The sequence below is a fragment of the Centroberyx gerrardi genome, chromosome 2 (assembly GCF_048128805.1).
Source record: "Centroberyx gerrardi isolate f3 chromosome 2, fCenGer3.hap1.cur.20231027, whole genome shotgun sequence".
Lineage (NCBI taxonomy): Eukaryota > Metazoa > Chordata > Actinopteri > Beryciformes > Berycidae > Centroberyx > Centroberyx gerrardi.
Window position 1 is genome coordinate 27770260 of NC_135998.1, and position 20391 is coordinate 27790650.

Below are 20391 nucleotides of genomic sequence, written 5' to 3' on the forward strand. Positions count from 1 at the left end.
TAGTGCAGAGTAAGGTGCTCATAAATGGTTTGTAATGACTAATAATGAACCAATACACTACTACTGTGCATGCTAATAAGCAATTTATTAATAGTTAATATGTGTTCCCTAGTTTAAAGTGTTACCCTAAATAGATTTTCTTTTGCAAAAAACAACATCTGATGGAGACAGTGTGTTTGTTTGTTGTGTTTGTTAAATATCAATAAGAGATCAGTAAATAAGTCAGTGGAAAGCCATCTGATATATTTTGTGCACTGTAGTTATTGTGCAGAGTACAGTGTGTGGTATTAAATGGCTCAGGAAGAAAAGACAAATGTATAAATGAAAACTTCATTCATCCTTAACTCAAGGTGACAAGATATCATCCACCAGTTAAAAAATCCCCATGATGTAGATGAGCACAATCAAACCAAGACTTTCTTTGTGTTTGAGTTTGAGTCACAGGAGAACTTAGATGTGTTTGCGGTCGCAGTAAGAGATCATCTTGATATCAACGTGTGCACACACTTCCTTAAAAGATCAGAGATATTCTGCTGTGGTGCAGTTGTGTATCTTACTGGATGTTCTATTGGCTAACAGACGATGGACGTCTCAAAACTCTCTTCACCTTAATGTTAATAAATCTGAGGTTGCTCTATTTGGCTACTACCAAATGCAACTTTTAAAATTCATGACAATCTCTAAGCTACATCTTGACTGTTAATATCAATCTAGCTGCCAAATATTTGAGTAAGTTCTGATTCTGATATGAATTATGACAATTATGACAGGCTCATGCAACAAAACTACAAGGAGAGATCATATAAACTTCCATATATCTAAGTTATTGATCTCATTATACATCATTTGTTTGATGAGTTCCACTGTGGATTATGATTTTTGCTGAGTGGGTTGAGTAGAAGCTGTCATCTGTTTGGCTTCTATTTGACAGCGCATTTTGCAGTTGTTGAACTGTGTTGTTTTGTACATTATTATTATTATTATTATTATTACGTTATACACAATATTAGCTACTAGACTTTATCTTAGAATTAATCTAAAACCAGAAGACAACACTGACAACTTTTAACAGCAGTTTCAGATCCTCCTTGTTGTCTATACATTTAGGTTTTCCCTCTATTTAGGTTTTATTTCTTGACAGAAAACCTGTTTGAACCAGACACAAATCAGTGACAGAACAAATTCCCTGTTTGTTTAATATAGTTGGTAACATTTGGCCAAGACTGGCTCGTTATTGATGGAAAATTTACTGGTGTGTCCTGGGAATACTGAACTTCTCAATATTATTAATAGTACAGGTAACATGTTTTGGAAGACTGAAAATTGTAAATAGCAAAATGACAGCTATATGGGAAATAAAAAATGATAGCTATACCTTTGTGTTTTGCCATTTATCAAAAATCTAGTTTTAGGGACAGATTAGGCTGCATTTAATGCAGGGGTTCCCAGTTGTTTCATGTCATGGACCCCCATGTAAAGAGGTTTTAGACCACAGAGCCCCATTGGATCAAGGTTTTGTGCCAAGGATCCCCATCTGAGAAGACTGTAGCAGTCTGTCAATGTTTTAGGTGTGGAGAGAGCAGAGAGAGTGACGCCTCTCATCAGAGTATTCACTTCCACTGACAGTCTGATAACTTCTAGTACCCTACATACATTAAGTGAAGCCTCTCAGTTACTATACTATACCATACTATACTATACTATACTTTACTATATACTATACTCTACTATACTATACTATACTATACTATACTTTACTATATACTATACTCTACTATACTATACTATACTATACTATACTATACTATATACTATACTCTACTATACTATACTATACTATACTATATACTATACTCTACTATACTATACTATACTTTACTATATACTATACTCTACTATACTATACTATACTATACTATACTTTACTATATACTATACTCTACTATACTATACTATACTTTACTATATACTATACTCTACTATACTATACTATACTATACTATACTTTACTATATACTATACTCTACTATACTATACTATACTTTACTATATACTATACTCTACTATACTATACTTTACTATATACTATACTATACTATACTATACTTTACTATATACTATACTCTACTATACTATACTATACTATACTTTACTATATACTATACTCTACTATACTATACTATACTATACTTTACTATATACTATACTCTACTATACTATACTATACTATACTATATACTATACTATACTATACTATATACTATACCATACTATACTTTACTATATACTATACTATACTATACTGTACTATATACTACTATACTATACACTGCACTACACTGCACTACACTATACTATACTATACTATACTATACTATATAATTAGAATGTACTATATGCTTCTATAGTTCTACAGTATCCATATCCTAACCAGAAACAGGACGTTTATTTGACAGTTTAAAAATAAAAAATATATAAAATATAAGAATATAATAAATAAATTATAAATGCATAAACAAATTATAAATAAATATTTCCTTGAGTTTCATGTTATGTTCAGGAACAAGATAGTCTGGCTATCAGTGTTGTTGTGTCGTGATGCAACACTTGTAAGTGGGCACATGGTCCATAACCCCCTCCTCCTCCTCCTCCTCCCACCCACAGCCTGAAAAAAAAAAAGTGATCATATGACCTCCACCAAGTCGAGTCTACTTCCTCAAACTTTCAGGCTCAACCAGTGCGGCTGACCGACCAGCCTCTCTGTGTTCTTCAGAAGTGATTTGAACATATCCTCCCCCACCTTTGCAGGAAACGAAAGCTCCCCTTCGCACACGTCGAGCTCGTGTCGGCCCGGCTGCGCTGGCCCGATGGCAGGTTTGGAGAGCGGATCCGGACCGGAGAGAGGACGGCGACGACACCTCGCGCTGCACCTGGCGCTGCTCACCTGCGTCCTCGGGTGTGCGGAGAGCGACAAACCGAGCAACATCATCCTCATCCTCACCGACGACCAGGATGTAGAGCTTGGGGGAATGGTGAGATGGCCATGCTGTGAAGTCCCTATCTGTAATAGTCCTAAAGGGACTGATTAGGGACTCGATAGTGAGTTTACAGTGACGTGAAGTGTTTATGAAGTGTATGAAGTGTTTTAAGAGTGTTTATGATACTCAGTGTAGAGTTTATAGTGACCTTATCGCACGTGATGATAGTTGTATCACCAATAATATCTGTAATATTCACAGTATTCCTATAGGGGCTTGTAGTTTTGCTGTGATATCTGCATAGTATCCTTCTAAAATGTGTTGTAGGATTAGGCCTGGCCTGCTGTAGTTCTTCTTTTTAAGGAGACCTAGTCTCAGTTTGTGTGTTGTCAGACTCAGCTGTAAATGTTGTGGGTCCTTTGACCAGCTGGCAGCCATTCCCATACCTTGTTTCCATGTGTACCGTGGCATAGACCTACCTACAGTATTTATTATTAATTAGAGCAATTCAATTACAGCATCGCTATCTGTAATTAGGAATTTGTTTCTTGGCATCTTCCTCAGAAAGGGAAGCCAGGTCAGCGTTTGCGTATCCTCTGAGGTTTTGAACTGGTTTAGACATATTCCAGTTTGCATGTTGAGAGGTTTATTGATTTCCATGTCTACCTGTTCCTGTCTGCATTCTACAGACCCCTATGAAGAAAACCAAGGCCTTGATCGGAGATGCAGGAGCGACATTTTCGAATGCTGTGAGTCCTGAACTGACTGCTGTCACCTATGATGACTCGTTTTGGAGCGTATCGAAACGTGAATGAATTATCCTCACTCCTCTCCTCCATCCTCCTCTCTTCTCTTCTCCCTCTCTCCGCGCTCTCGCTTTCTTCCTCTGTCAAAGTTCACGGCCACGCCGCTCTGCTGCCCCAGCAGGAGCAGCGTTTTAACGGGACAGTACCCCCACAACCACGCGGTGAGGAACAACTCGCTGTCCGGGAACTGCTCCAGCCCTCTGTGGCAGAAGGGCCCCGAGTCCGAGGCCTTCCCTGTCTACCTCAGAAAACAGAAATACCAGACCTTTTTCGCCGGGAAGTACCTTAACCAGGTTTGAACACACGCGCACTGTGTATATATTCAAGCAGATTCACCCCCACCCCTTTAACACATACACAAACACTGATTTTCTGGCACAAAATATGACTGCTGTCCCCATAAAGGATATGATCTATAGAGGTTTTCAGCCCATTCTTCCTCTTTCATAGTCTGGAAGCTGATTGCCTCTATTGAGTTTCTCTGTCTATCTGGGGCATTGCTCTCCCACTCCACATCTAGTGCAACACACTTAAAGCTTCATATATAAAATAGGGAAAATATAGTTATTTTGTAGTGGCTGCGACTAGTAACGGTTTCTTCTTCCATCAGTATGGCACAAAGGAAGCAGGAGACGTTAGCCATGTTCCACCCGGCTGGGACCAGTGGCATGCACTGGTGAGTCTTACACACACACACACACACACACACACACACACACACACACATACAAAATACAATTTGTCCAAGTAATTCCGTCGTCACAACCTGTGCTATATGGGTGCAGGTGGGGAACTCCCAGTACTACAACTACACGCTCTCGGTCAACGGCAAAGAGGAAAAGCATGGAGACAGTTATGAAAAAGACTACCTCACAGACCTCATAGTAAGTGCTTTTCTCTTATCATACCCCATTTGCATTGTGCAACGACTTCTGCATGCGCTGAGTCTGTAATCAGCAGTATTATATGCGTTTGGAATATTTACTGAGGGTCTGTGGGAGGAGTTCTGCTTACCTGGACATTTTCCAGATAAGAAGAAGATGAAAACAAAACCTCTTCAAACTGTCTATAACTGAAATATAAAATATGATGCGTTTTACCTTCTTCCTCTGAATTTCCCTATACTTTTACAGCCGTCAACAGTGTAAAAAGTTAATGATCAACAAACAGTAGTTATACTAGCGATGTCAGAAACGAGAAACTGAAGGTCTAACGTATATAATTTAATTTCTGTCTCTGTAATAACATACAGACATTCTGATAATTATTATTCTAGTCATATTTTAGTGAAGAAGTTTGGTTTCTTTCTGTTTTTCGCTCCAGTTTTGTATATTCTCAAATGTATTTCCCATGTAAGGTTTCATGCAGCTATTGCATGACATCATCATCATGTGACAGCTGTGTGTTTCTGCCTCACTAGCTGACTGTGCAGAATAAAACCTCCTGCCAGCCTGAATGTCTTGTTCAGAGTTCATGACAGCTGAACTTTCCCTTATCATCAGCAGTGTTACAATGCGTTCTAGTAATATTGTTACTTTTCCAAGCAACGAATACTGTAACAAATTACAATTTTCATTTCAATAATAATATCACAGTCACCAGTTGGGTTCATGGTTAAACTTTATTTGTCCCAATTGGTCTAGCAGCTTGTCAAGAATACAAGACAGTAGGTTAGGTTGTTACTTTTATTATCACTGCATCTAAATAATAGATTGAAGTTGAATTAACCAAAAACCATATCCCACCCCCATCCTCCAATTAATTCCCCTCATAATTAGTCCCTCCGTTGTTTGATCCTCCATTGTTCGATTTTATAGAGCAAAAAGATGACAAGGACATTGGACATCAATGCTATTTAGTTTCCCTGATCATTCACACAGAAGTCATCCTGATTTTGGAAGGGAGCAAAGGATGAAATCGGCAAGTAAAAAGCCACAGTGAATAGAGGTTTCAAAATTTCGTAAGGCAATTAAGTTAATTGGCAGCCAAAGTCATTTAGAGTAGAAAAGATAGATTTAACAAAGGTCGTTAACTGTCAAAGTGGCTTGTAGAAGTGAAGGACATCCAGTACTGGTCATAGATAATGTTTACCTGCATTTAGCTAGCTGTAATTGGAAGTCCTGCGGGTGATAATGGTTCACAGATGCAGCAAATGCACAACCATCTACATTCCTTAAAAAACTCACTCAACTAGCTTTCTTACACTGCCACTAATACACCATTGGTATTTGTTTCTGGATGTCTGATTCTGGTTCGGTCAAATGAAGAGGCTGGAGTTTTCGCTGAGTTTCCTTACTTCCGCATCTGTGTTATCGAATGGTGACACTATGAAATGAAAGTTGGTCAACATGTATCAACTGTAAAAATGTGCTTATCCCTTGTTGCAGCTGAACAGGTCGCTTCACTTCTTGGATGGCAGGAAAGCTCAGCGTCCGTTTTTCCTGATGTTGTCTCCTCCGGCGCCTCACTCTCCCTGGACCGCAGCGCCTCAGTACCAGAAAGAGTTCAGCGCTGTCAAAGCCCCTCGGGACGGCAGCTTCGACAAACCAGGAAAGGTACACATAGTGGAAATACACATGCACCTACACACACACACACACACACACATTCACTGTCAGAGATGTGGGATAAATGGTTTTATTGGGGATCTAATATTTATGAATAATTTTAAATGAATCCCCATCTGTGTATATGTGTCTGTGTTTCAGGACAAACACTGGCTGCTGCGTCAGCCCAGCAACCCCATGCCGAATACTTCGCTAAACTTCCTGGATGATGCGTACAGGAAAAGGTGCAGCTGTTAATCATGCGCCTAAGATGGCGTTTTCCACTGCCATCATCAAAACGCCACATTATGTAATAGTGTAAAAGCAGTGTCAGGTCCCTCCAATAGAGATCCAGACTCTTGTAGATTTCATGCCAAGGCACATCGACACTGTTCTGGCAGCTCATGGTGGCCCAATATCTATTTGTGACTCCTCATGCTTTTCTATCTGTGGGGTGTCAATGTATATAGGTTGGAGAAACCCTGATATGAATCAATTTTGATTTCATGCTAAAAGAAAACAGACAAGAATAATATCGAGCATTGAAGTGACTGCATTGAATTCCCCTCTCTCCTGCAGATGGCAGACCCTCTTGTCTGTGGATGATATGGTGGAGATGCTGGTCAAGAAACTTGATAACATGAAGGAACTCAATAACACCTACATCTTCTACACCTCAGACAACGGCTACCACACAGGTCCGACTGTCCGCTAACACAACAGGCCAAGCTTGGTCATCGATAACACAACCAAACCAAACCACCTTTGGTCCTAAATGACTTCCAATAATCAGCTCCCTCCCTTCACTGTTTCAGGTCAATTCTCTCTGCCCATCGATAAGAGGCAGCTGTATGAATTTGACATTCGGATCCCCCTGATGGTCCGCGGCCCCGGCATCAAACCGAAGCAGACACTGCAGGTCAGAACCAATCCTCCACTGGACACACACACACCCCCACTCTCTCTTTGTTTTCCTCATGGCTGCGTCACACATACAATTTAGACATTCACCATACTTCATGCACCGAAACTTGTAATTTGCATTATAAATCTGTATAACATGCAGTAGTTAAACTGTCATCTTTGTGACTTTCTGTCAGGCTCCAGTGTTGAACATTGACCTGGGTCCCACCATACTGGACATATCCGGCGTCAACCTGTCTTCTGTGAACATGGACGGGCAGTCGTTCCTCTCTCAGATGGTCAGCTGCTACCTTAAAATGCATTTAAATGTTTTCAAAAGTATTGCCTTTGTCCATCCTAAATAAGTTTTAACATGTATCTCTTACTCTTAGGCCCCCTCACTGCGCAATGGCACTGCGCGCCCCTATTTCCTGGTTGAATACACAGGAGAGGGCCATCCCTTGCCTGACCCTGCTTGCCCCAAACTGGGCCCTGGCCTGTCTGTGAGTGGCCGCCCCAACTAACTCTCCTCAAATCTGAGCATACACAAACACTATCTGACGGTGCCATACATGAACTGAGTATTTCTTTTCATCACTCCTCAGCAATGTTTCCCAGACTGCGTGTGCGAGGACGCCTACAACAACACCTACGCCTGTGTCCGGACCCTTGTCGAGCACAACCTGCAGTACTGCGAATTTGCAGACAGTGAGGTAAGTCTGGGGTGTTTGGAATAAAAGCGACGTGTGTATCGGTCATTTCTTGATGCGTTACTGCAGTTGTGAGGTTTATGTCGGTGTCTGTTCGCCTTTTGTCTCGCCAGTCGTTTGTGGAAGTGTATAACCTGACCTCGGACCCACACCAGCTGGAGAACATCGTGAAAAAGGTGGACCCGACCCTCCTGCAGGCGATGAACCAGCGGCTGATAAAGCTCCAGTCTTGTATGGGCGACAGCTGCCGCGACACCAAAAAATAACCGGGCAGGACCAGCAGGCCGAGGCTGGAGGAGACTGTGAACCGCTGATGTCATCGTGCTCCTGGTGGGACGGGGGGTTGGTTGTGAGTATGATACCGGCAATTGTTTTTTTTTTTGTTTCTTTCTGAGCTGCACTCACACAACTCATAGTGCCAGGAGTTTGTTTTATTAAAATATGACCTTGTAAGATGAACTCCTGGGTCTATACATATGTGGATTGGACTTATTGATGATGATTGGACCTATGTGTGTTTGCAGATATGTTGCACTGTAAACTTCCTTCAGCAATGTTCTTTACAAAGTACAGGGTTTGCAATGCTGTCTGGACATTTTACTCATCACAGAGGCCCGATCATTTAGCAGTATTTATGGGTTGTGGGGATTCAGTTTCTTTCTTTTTTTTTTTTTTTTTAAGCAGTACATGACCAAAGGTTTTCTGGTAGAGGACATTGCAGCTGTTTTTGATTCAGGGTGTCTTTGGGGTGAAGCTCTACATGGGTCACTTCTGTCCAGTGTCTTAGAACTCGCTCTCATCATTTTATATTGGCAGCACTTTTACATGGAATGAGGTAGTGAAGGATGTGAAGACGGAGCAAGTCTTTACCTTGAATGGGAGCCATACTGTTGTCTAATTTTGTTTGTGATTGTTTAAATTTTTTACATTGAGTATTAATGATGACATTTGCAGAGAGCGTTTTTAAAGTTGGAGAGGGAAATGTCCTGTGATCCTGATGAGATGTGTTGTGACATTTTCTAATTGTGAGGAATTCGTCAAGGGAAATCTTACATGGTAAAATTTGATATGAACGAAAGCTTTAATCTATGTGCCTTATGTTTTTGCACTGACGAGGCTCATGTGCCTTAAATGTGAATGTGTTTGCACTGTGAAATCAATAAAAAAAATAAATAAATAAAAGAACCATTTTAAATTTGTCATGAGTGTATTTCTTACACACACAATTGTTAATCCTCTGCTGCACAGGAAGAGATGCGTTTTAGGTTTACTGAAGCAACAACAGCGGTTCGTTGGAATAAATATAAAGTAGATGAATTATAAGAAGCCGCAGTCTATATGGAGTGTCTTTATTATTAGTGTGTTGGGCAAGTGCTGACATTGAGAGCGTAACACCAAAGGAATGTCCTCTTATCACCAAGAAAACCACAAATCTTGTGAATTATCACTTTAAACTCCATTTATAAACTGTTAGGATCAAGGACAATCTCATGACATTATCAAATATCAATGCCAGAGTTGGTTGAAAACATAATGTACCGTCATCCATACTTATATACATACATATATTAAACCTGTATATTTTTTCATAATTCTAGATGCTGACGATAGGTAGAATATCTTTAAACAATCTCAGCCATTACATTTTGATGATATTATAGAATTGCGTTTTCCTGGACCATGAGGGCCAATTCCCAAAACTATTAAAACTGAAAGGTATCTTGGGACGTTTAAGGAAAATGTTTACTTTTGGAGAACAGAAAAGCCCAAAAGTGAATTTTGGTGGAATTACCTTTAGAGACACACACACACACACAAATATGGACAATGGATCACCCAGTGAGCAGGAATGATATACAATTTAATAGCTACTTTTGAACAAAGAAGAAATATTATTTAGAAGAAATATTTAACATAGCAATCATGCTGGACCGGTGCACTCATGTCACCACAGACAACGACACACTCCACAGATCCATCAGAGGTACTTGTAGACCGCCTTGTCCTGCAGGGTCTGGATCTCTAACTTGACGGGGCATTTGTAGAAGTGAGCGAGGAGTGACTCTGAATAGCCTATCAAGAAGTAAAACTTCTGTGGCGGTAGTTTCTGTAGCATCAGTGCGCACACTATGAGCATGTTGCCGCGCCTCTTGATCACAATCTCATTGGCCAGACAGCCATGGAAGGTCCCGAAGATGAATCGTCTGATGAACACGTCCTCCACTGTTCGATCTGCTGCTCCCTCTTCTCCTTGTAGGTTACCTGGCAGAGACAGGGGGGGAATAAAGACACAGGAGGATATGGAAATTAGAGTTTGGTTTCTGCCTGATCTGCATGAATTTTAGCCCATGGATGTTTTGATGGATTTGGTCATGAACTACTAAAGAAGCTCACTAGTGTGGTGGGACAGCCATCCTTTGCGGTGGGCGATGTGATGAGGGTGAAGCGCTTGCTCATAGGTCACAGGTCTGTCTCCTTTCCCCACACGGATGCGAGCTGCTCGATTCTGAATAAAAAAAATAAACAGAGAACAAACACAAGACGTCAGGGAAAAGGTTATTTTACAGCAGCCCGCGGGTTGAATCTATCTTTCCACAGGCCGTGGTGATGTGTGGAGCTCGGTGTTACCTTGCAGCACACTGCAGTGACATGGAGGGCTCGGCTGCCAGAGATGCTGCTTAACGTGCCAGACCTGGCAAAGGCACTCTGGAGAGGAAACAGAGAAAACCCTCATCAGAGCAAACAACACTACGGTCAGAATTAGCCTCGATTGGTGCAGAGAACATAAAGTTTTGCTGCCTGCTGGTATCAGTCAAAATCAGTCAAAAATTACTCTCGCGATGACATCCATGGCATTTAGCTGATGCTCTTTCCCAAAACAACTAACTAAGTAACAGTGAGCAGGTAGTATGGCGGACCGTGTGCTGTATTTTGATGTGGCAAAGAAATAACGTTAGCTGCTAGGCAAAATGAATGTGGAAACATTAAATTCTTAGATAACGGCATGCAATTGGTGTGACATTGTCTCCCACGTCATTTAAGAGAGAAGCTCGGAAAAGGCACAAATCGGCGATGTCAAACATGCAAACAGCCACAGCCATACATGAAACTAAAGTGAACTAACGTTAGCTGTGGTGTTCTAGCCGGTCAGCTAACGCTACATTAAAATGTTATCGCTTCTAAGACTGTATCGAAATTAATTTACAGCGGATTTACGCATAACATGTAGCCTACACACTTAGATATTAAATCGTGCACTGTTAACATGTTTTCACAGAGATTTCCACAGTTAAATAATTTCCTTACGAGTAACATTATGCTCCGTGTGCTGCTCAAGGACGCCGCCATCTTTTTTGTATGAAGACTACAAAAAGCAGAAGGGTTTAACGCTAACGGTAGTTGTCCAATTTGTCTCTATTCCCATTCCGATATAATTTGAATATACATTTCGTGAATATTGCAACAATTAGATTTCATATCAAAATGGCAACAAAGTTTCCTTTCATTCATGTTTGCTTTTAAACAGGAACTATTTATTCAACAGACGTTCCCACCGGACTACTTTTGACCTGTACCAACCGGATGTGCTAAATTAAAATAGCTTAGCTAACGTTGCCCAACAGCCCTCCTTATCTATCAACTTGTATTTGTTGACAAACACGGTTCCTATTGGTCCGAAAGTCTTCGGCATACAGTTTTTAAAAGGTTAACAGAGTCGAGTAAACCGTTAAACCCCTCAATGGCGTCGCCGCTAGCAATGACAGAGATGTACGACAACGCTCTGCTGGGCATCCTGCAGCATGTTGGAAACATACAGGACTTTCTACAGGTCTATTTTGGGTTTCTCTACCGCAAGACCGACTTCTACCGGCTGTTAGCAATTCCCAACGACCGGATGGGTTTCCCCCCTGGTGTGGCGGAGAAGATGGTGCTCAAGGTGAAGTTTGTCAACACGTTAAAGGGACATTTGTTTTATGTTAACATTGTTAAAGAGGACCTTAATTAAGTTAAACCTAAGATATTGTTGCAAAATCCGAGCGTTTTATATAATTTGCCACCAAAACTTCCAAACTCGGTTATAGTATAAACAACATTTCTGCGGACAAGTGGAGCATTGACTGACCACCTAGCCTACATGATATTCTAGTTTGGTTAATGTGATAAATTATTACACGTAAATTACCAATCTACCAGTTTAGAGGGAACGTTGTCCTTGAATGCTCCCCTGACGTGAATATTTAGTACATTTTTGGAAACCTTCGCTTTAACTTTGCTCTCAACAATAATGATAAGAGCTACCATGGCGATGATGATCAATACTGTCAGTCTGCTATAATCTCTTATTCCATCTACAGACGTTCAGGTTGTTTGAACAGGTGGCAGAGCAGGACAGAGGGAGGCAGCTGAGCGAGCTGCAGCAGAGAGAGGAGAGCAGATCTGTCCCTCCTGCGGTCCAAGAGCTGGAGGTCAAGTGTGAGCAGCAGCAGGAGGAGGAGGAGGCCGTGGAGCGGGACACAGAGGCAGCCCAGGCAGAGAGCGCTCCCTCGGGTGCCGCGGAGCCCTCTTCTTCTGCAGCCTCTAAACCGGCCGCCTGCCCTCTGCCGGACAGCAGCAGTCCGGCCCAGCCGTCTCAGGGAGACCAGGCCGCTGCAGCCGGCACAAACTCAGCAGAAGGGTTAGTAGCCACATGGGCTTTTATGCATCAAGGCTTCAGGTTTTTGTTGGTGGATCAAATCTCACTGTGTTTGAAGGGATTGTTTAGTATTGTTTTTATTTGACAAGGGCTTTGCACATCAATAGATCTCTGTAAATGAACCAGAACTAGCCAATGGGAAGTTTTCATCTATGATTATTTTTCTGAAACATGTGACAAATGGAATTTGTCATCACATCAGCTACACACATTTATTATGGCATTTCTTGAGTCTATGACTGTCTCCATATGCCTTAGTAGACTCAGCTTTGAATATTTGGCACTAGGTATCTGCATCTACTCAATTTTTCTTTTGTTTCTTTTTCTTGAAATATCTATCTATCTATCTATCTATCTATCTATCTATCTATCTATCTATCTACCTACCTACCTATCTGAAATATATCAACCTATAGTTGTATTACCAGAATACAACTATAGGTTGATATATTTCAGATAGAGAAGCTAGCAAAAAATAGTCTATAGATTACAAAATACAAAAATAGCCAGTTGCCTAGACCAGTGGTTCTCAGTCATGGTCCATGGAGGGTCAAGAGTCTGCAGGTTTTCATTCAAACCAAACACTACAGCAAACAATCACTCCAACTTCAACTCAGAGAGGAGGAACTGATCAGTGAAATGAGCTGCTGTAGCGTTTGGGTGGAATGAAAACTGGCAGACTCTCAGGTCACGTCAGTTGAAGGGTGATAATATTCAGCACTGTCAGTCTGCGATAATATTTGATTCCCTCTACAAATGTTCAAGTGGTCTGAACAGCTGGCAGAGCAGGACAGAGGGAGCAGTTCAAGAGCTGGAGATCAAAACTGAGCCTGGCTGAGTTGAGGAGACCAAAGAGCAGAAGGGAGAGGCAGCCCAGATAGAGAGCTCTCCCTTAGGTGCTGGCCTAGATGGGTTCAGACAATCAATTTATAGGTCTCAGTTCTTGTCATTATGCATCTATAGGCCTAGTCTCATTATACAGGTAGTGTATATGCACTGATAAAGTTAGGCTGAGCTCTCATATGATGTCGTTCAGTCAGTCTTTTTAAGATTCGAGCCATCAACAATAGTGAAATTTACCAATGAATATGATAAAAAGCTTCCAACTTTGAGTTTTTGTTTCTATAACCACACTCTGGTTACAACACAAAATGTCTGCAGTCATGATAATCCAGCGCATTTACAAGTTGTATTGTTCTAATTTTAAATATTCTAAATATTCTATATTATAATATAGTGTTTTTAATTTCTCACTCAAACAAAACACCGCTCAGTGTCTCAAATGTAGAGTCCTATATTAGGCATTAGAGCACACAATGTATGATATGTCAAAGATTTTGAAGAAAATTAAAGCATTATTTGTGTGTGTACGATTACATTTGCGTGTGTGTGTGTGTGTGTGTGTGTGTGTGTGTGTTGTGTTTCAGGGGCCCGGACCAGCATCAGTCTGACCCGGACAGTTACAATGGGGCGGTGAGGGAAACCTACAGCTGGTCTCAAGACTACGCTGACGTGGAGATCCGTGTGTTCGTCCCCAAAACGGTTGTCAAGGGTAGACAGGTAAACAAGGCTTCTTCACAACCTGACATACCGGGAAGCCCGCAGTCATTTCATAACACAAAGTCACTGATTGATGTTTCATATGATATTTGTTGCGCTTGCCGTCATCAGGTGTCTGTCAGCCTGCAGACCAGCAGTGTGCGTGTGTGTGTGAGGGAGGGAGCGGAGGAGAAAGTACTGATGGAGGGCGAATTCACACACAAGATCAACACTGAAAACTCTCTATGGAGCCTGGAACCCGGATGCTGCGTGGTTGTGAGTACACACAATATATGAATTCTCAAGTATGAACGCACACGCCAGAGAATACACTAGTCAAGCTTACTCTTTTCATTTCCAGCTATCGCTCAGTAAGTGCACGGAGGTTTGGTGGAACGCCGTGCTGAAAGGAGAAAAGGAGATCGATATAAACCAGATTAACCGCGAGCGCTCCATGGCGACAGTCGACGACGAGGAGCACGCCGTTCTGGACAGACTCACCTTCGACTACCATCAGAAGCTCCAGGGCAAGCCGCAGAGTCATGAAATGGTGAGATGTTGAAAGCATTTTGTTGGCATATGTGTAACAGAGTCGGAGAAGCCATTTAAAATCACTTTGCTGGTAGAAATGCTATCCATCGTCCAAATCGAGAGCAGGTTTTTTGAATTTTGTGTCATCAGGAGCCCAGCTGTCATTCGCAATAGTTAACATGGGACTTGGTGGTCAAGAGTAGCGAAGGGACTCGCCCCTAGATGGTGCTGTCGTCCTTGCTGCCATGAACGGCACATACAGTATGTAGCGTATCCAATATGTCCGGTTCGAACATGTCTTTCTGCGTGTCTCTCCACAGAAGGTGCATGAGATGCTGAAGAAGGGCTGGGACGCCGAAGGGTCGCCGTTCAAGGGGCAGCAGTTCGACCCCTCCATGTTCGACATCCCGCCCAGCGCCGTGCAGTTCTGAGGCACGCCAACATCCAAATATATGAACAGAATTTTAGTTTACACGTGACTTGCGGGACTGTCCACGGTGCAGCCGACATTTACCTGCCAGTCCGTTACGGAAATGCCGGTTGAGTTTCAGCTTAATTGTAGAGCAAAGGAGTGAGAAGCGAAGCTGCCAATTTGGATTTTTATGGAGCGGGATGAACAGGAAAGGGGATACAGGTTAAAGAAGATTTCTTTTGCTGTTTGGGGAGGACTGAAACGGATGAATGCCTGTGCTGTGCAACCATTTTGCTCGTTTGTAATTGTTTTTAACTACAGTGCCTGCCTCTACGTCTGCCCCACTGAGTTGTTTCTTTATTATTATTATTATTATTATTTTATTGAGTTTTGAATTTGAATTGTTTTTTCATTTTTGTTTCTTCCACTGATGCCCCTAACTGTTGAGCATTTGTTCATTCAGCATCTATTCCTGCTGCTGGGTGAATCAATCACTTCTGACCTGGGAACTCTGTCTCAAGGTGTTCTCTGTTCACTGGCAGGACTTGTGTTTTTCTTTGACCTCCCTGGTGTTGCTTTCTCTATGTCGAGGTGTGTGTTATATGTATGCCTGAGAATAATAAAAGATTATAATTAACATTTGATTGATTCATAGGCAGCAACAAGAACAGGTCAGCAACAAGAACAGGCTAAATCATTAAAGAATTTCCTCTGTTACAATCTGTGCTGTCTTTACTCATTATTGTATGCTAGAGTTGTCTTTCTTGCCAATATTGGAAGTACATAGAGGAAGTAGAGAAACAAACAGACACAGTCTTATCTGTACCCACCAAAACTGAGTCACAACTCTTTATGGCACAGCTGGCCAGCTGTTGATGACCAGTGTTGCCCCATTGACCCCAAATTATAATAAAAGATCTGCTACATGCACAGAGGATGACTGGAGTGTCATCGCTTCCTGACTATCTGAAGAAATATTTCCATTTCATTATTTAGATCAAAGACTTAGTCCAAAGAGTCTCCCTTTACTGAACTAAAGGGCCTAAAGGGTAATGAGGTAGGGATAATATTTTCCAATCTACAACACATTGTGAGCAACTACAATACAGATCCAGTCACCACCAAGCTAGAAAGAACTAGGCTATTGCTGTTTACACCACTATGATGCTGAAAATACAGAGGCAGTTGAAATGAATTAAACTGTTTAGTTTAATTCATTTCAGCTGCCTCTGTATTTTCAGTGACATGCACAGCTTACATGCTTCAGTATTGCTGCAGACTGTTTCAAGTCATGCAAAAGCCCAGCATTTTATCAGTTGTTGACAGTGACTGCAATTCTAAGTCTTGTATTTGATGAAAAAGTCACAATCGCATCTGTATTAAGTTTAATATTTTTATTAAAGTCATGATGTTTGACCTGGCGGACTCCTAATTAAGAATGATTAAGAATAATAAAATATAACTCCAGGAAAACCTGGAAAAGTCATGAAATTCTAAAATTGTATTTTCCAGGCCTGGAGAAGTTATGAAAAATGATAAAAGGGAGAAAACTTTTGTAAAAGTCATGAAATGTTATTTGTTAAGTTAAACGATTTTTTTTTTTTCTTGAATACTGTCAAATGTCACAAAAAGCTGTGGCTGGCTTTGAAACAGACCATCCTGTTGGAGGAAAATATTGTTGGTTGCTGGACCGTTTTTTGAGTTGAAATCGTATTATAATCCTTGATTTTAAACTGAAAAACGAATAAAGTTAGTGTAGGTGGATGGTTACTTTCTAATTCAGTCTCATTAAAATTTGGTCATGGAAATTTGAAAAGGGGTCATGAAAAAGTCATAGAAAAGTTTTTGAATTTCATCAGTGAAAAGGTGCGGTGATAGATACCACCTCCTATGGAGAGAAAACATTGATGAATTAGATTTTCAGAGAAAAGAGCTGACCAAGAGGATAAATGTACATAGTTGTGGCATTCTTTTTTACCTCATCATCCACTTTGACCGCCTGTACTTCCTCCACCTTGGCCTCCCCAGATTTTTTTTTTTTTCAGCATAAGAAGTTGCTCAGCCACTTCCAAAAGGAGACCTTGGTCTTAGCAGAGTCTTTCCCAGGGACATTTTGAGCAATGAGGGAGGATTGAGGGAATCCTCCTCCTCTATTGTGGTCAAGGTGTTGCTGGTCCTGGCAGAGGTACCCCTGCTCCTGCTAGGGTACCTCTCCAGTTGAGGGGACAGCCTCTCTCCTCTCCTTAATAGCAAAATGCCAGGATCTGTCCACTTTGTGGTAGTGGGCCCACCATAGGCTACTTTCATGAAGCTTCTGGATCTTCTCCAAGGGGGCCCAAGCTATTTTGGGGGGCTGTGGCATTAATTTGGACATATCCAAGGCCAACACCTGCTTCACTAGGAGAACAGTCCATCATACTTTGATCCAGGATGGTGGATCTCAGGATTTTAAGTATTATTCAATAAAAACACTAATGCAAAGAATTATTTATGTGGATATGAAAATACTCTACTGCCTGCTGTTTTTTTCTTGATTCTTGGGATGGTAATGTTACAGCATCCTGAGATCAGAGGGTATGAGGGTGTGTGTAAGGGACGATGAGGTCTGATAAATATAATGGCGCAAGCCTGTGTAACGATTTATAAGTTGGGAGAAGCACTTTAAAGTCAGCTCTAGGTTGGCTTGGGAGCCAGTGAAAAATAGGTATAATGTGATCAAATTCTCTACTTTTAATTAATATTCTAACAGCAGCATTTTGTATGAGTTAATCCAGTCTCGACGAGACAAATGCATGTACATGTGTTTCAGTGTCTGCCATATTTAAGAAAGGACAGATTTTTGCAATATTGCGGAAAAATGCTATCTTTGTAATATCTTTGATATGTGAGTCGAACGAGAAAGTCGAATCAAATGTCATGCCAAGATTTTTAACTGTGGGACTCTGGGTAATTAGGCAGTCCCAAAAAATTTTAAGTGCCGTCTGTGACACAAGACCTTTGTGTCTTTGGGCCAACAACTAGCATCTCAGTTTTGTTGGCATTTGGAAGCAGGAAATTTTAAGACTTTCTTAATGACATTTTTGACTGTAGATGAGCATGATTCTAGTTTTGAAAGTTGTGAGCAGTCGTTAGGCTTAATCAGTATGTAGATTTGAGTATCGTTGGCATATAGTGAAAATTTACATAATTATCGATGATTTCGCCAAGAGGTAGCATGTAAATAGAGAATAGCAACGGGCCTAGCACTGAGCCTTGTGGTACACCAAAGTTAACTTTGGAGATGATGGAGAGATGATGTTGTTGTGAGAAACACTGTGCCTTCTGTCAGACAGATAAGACTTAAACCATGAGAGTGATTGTTCACAAGGTGATTTATAAGTAGGCCTACATTGTGATCAACTGTATCGAAGGCAGCGCTCAAATCTAGTAGAACTAAAACTGAGGAAGAGTCGGAATCTGAGGTAGGCAGTAGGTCAGTACCTTTGTGAGTCCTGTCTGTGCTGTGAAATGACTTAAAGCCAGATTGACATGGTTCAATTAGCCCATTGCTAGAGAGATAGGCTACTTTGTTATTTGGGTAACTACTATCCATTCCAGGACTTTAGAAAGAGAAGATCTTGTATCTAGTTTTGACTCCACTCCTCACATCCATCCATTTGTATACACCCAGACAGTGCTGTTATATTCCCTATATCATCTATCCATCCATCTTTCTGCTATGCAGACAGAGAGATAGGGTGGAGGAGAGTGTACTGATATCGATGTAAATATAATGATGTTGATGCTCGCTATTCTGAGGCGATGCTGAGGCGATGCTGAGAAACGAGGAGGAAAGCTGCTACTAGGTAGAACAGTGGTAATGAGGGGCCCATAGTGGCCCACATGCTTGGCCCTATGGGATAATCTGCCATGATATTACAAGCTTCAATTTTCTGCGTCACAGTTTTTCCCTTGTCTGCCTCTTTTCAGCACAGCTTCATTTTGCCAGAGGTAATTGTTTTAAAATTACTTTTGGTGTGGTGGGAGGTAACCTCACCGTGGCAAACTGCCACAGTCAATGATAGCTTGCATGGTGTGTATTACTCAGAGGACACAGAGTACCACATGTCTGATTCAAACAGCTTAATGCAAAAAATATAAAGGCAAAAAACACCCCACAAAAAATCTGCTTATGAGAAATTTGCATTATGAGACATTTTGACTGACATGTCTTACTCCTTGATCACAGAAGGCCTGCTGCATATATTTATGGTGATGCAAACGATGTGCAGAGTCCTATGCAAACAACCCACACCTGAAATGTATTGAAAAGAAACTGATCAGGCATGTATTGATTATAGCATTACATGATTACAAAATAAACTTTCATTGCAACTTGGATTCACTGAGGTGTCTGTGAAAATTGAACAGTTACCAAAAAATGGGACAAAACAACATTTGGCTTGGTTCATGCATGCATGAAACACATAGGATATCTCCTACTCATGCAACTTATGCATCAAAACGCAATGATGCAAAGGTGAAAGTGCAGATTTCTTGGTTCTGTATAAAGTTCACTTCAACTGTTGAACTTCGGCATACAGTTGACGTGTGACTCGGAAAAAAAGGCACAGTAAAAGGACATGTAGCCTACAAATGCACGGTCAAAAACTGATTTGTAGCTCAACAGGAAAGGAAAATGTATGCGCAATCCACCTGATGCATAAACTACATGTTACACAAGTATTTGCAATATTAATCAATACAATCAATAAACAGTCAAGTCTACAAGAGATACAAAATGTAAATAAAATATATTTTAACAAGAAATGGCTCTTAGTTTATCCCATTTGAAGTCATCATCCAAACTTCAAGTGCAGGTTGAAAATTTTGCAACTCCCCATAGGTGTTGCACATTTTTTGTCCTCTTTTTTCTTTTTTGCTTCTGTCTTTGTAACATGTTTATGCATAATACGTAGCCTACTGTATCCTTTCTGCGATGAAGAAAAAAAAGGTGTTGCAAGGTAATGCAGTCATGTTAGGTTTTATCACAGTTTAGCATGGCACCACAACCCCAGCAAGTTACAAGCAGGCTATGGTGATTTCTACTCTATTTTTTTATTGCCCCTCCTTAATGTGTAATCAAACGCGATGCTCCCCCGCACTGTTCAATCAGCATAACTCCCGCCGATGATTTTTTTTCTTCCCCCCAGCAGATGAGCACGTCATGAAGTGGGCTCAGATTACCATTCCGTGTGGTATTTAAAGAGTCCTCGCTTCCCGGAGTCTTCGCC

General features: G+C 41.1%; 3 protein-coding genes across 3 annotated transcripts; 2 read left to right on the forward strand and 1 right to left on the reverse strand.

The window, feature by feature from the left end:
* The first annotated feature begins 2811 nt into the window (after positions 1 to 2811).
* gnsb (glucosamine (N-acetyl)-6-sulfatase (Sanfilippo disease IIID), b) lies at positions 2812 to 9142 on the forward strand. Its single transcript, XM_071898752.2, has 13 exons — positions 2812 to 3032; positions 3668 to 3727; positions 3874 to 4077; positions 4395 to 4460; positions 4570 to 4668; positions 6172 to 6339; positions 6493 to 6575; positions 6910 to 7028; positions 7146 to 7249; positions 7431 to 7532; positions 7626 to 7736; positions 7839 to 7946; positions 8057 to 9142. The coding sequence occupies exons 1-13, from the start codon at positions 2868 to 2870 to the stop codon at positions 8207 to 8209; spliced, it is 1542 nt and encodes a 513-aa protein (XP_071754853.2). The 5' UTR covers positions 2812 to 2867; the 3' UTR covers positions 8210 to 9142.
* Positions 9143 to 9222: 80 nt separating this feature from the next.
* mrps24 (mitochondrial ribosomal protein S24) lies at positions 9223 to 11340 on the reverse strand. Its single transcript, XM_071899008.2, has 4 exons — positions 11250 to 11340; positions 10572 to 10649; positions 10338 to 10449; positions 9223 to 10205 (listed from the first exon to the last, which is right to left on the reverse strand). Exons 1-4 carry the CDS (start codon positions 11289 to 11291, stop codon positions 9922 to 9924), a joined length of 516 nt encoding a protein of 171 aa, XP_071755109.1. The 5' UTR covers positions 11292 to 11340; the 3' UTR covers positions 9223 to 9921.
* Positions 11341 to 11535: 195 nt separating this feature from the next.
* On the forward strand, positions 11536 to 15838 carry nudcd3 (NudC domain containing 3). Its single transcript, XM_071898971.2, has 6 exons — positions 11536 to 11880; positions 12299 to 12618; positions 14064 to 14196; positions 14308 to 14451; positions 14537 to 14725; positions 15027 to 15838. The coding sequence occupies exons 1-6, from the start codon at positions 11683 to 11685 to the stop codon at positions 15135 to 15137; spliced, it is 1095 nt and encodes a 364-aa protein (XP_071755072.1). The 5' UTR covers positions 11536 to 11682; the 3' UTR covers positions 15138 to 15838.
* Positions 15839 to 20391: the final 4553 nt, after the last annotated feature.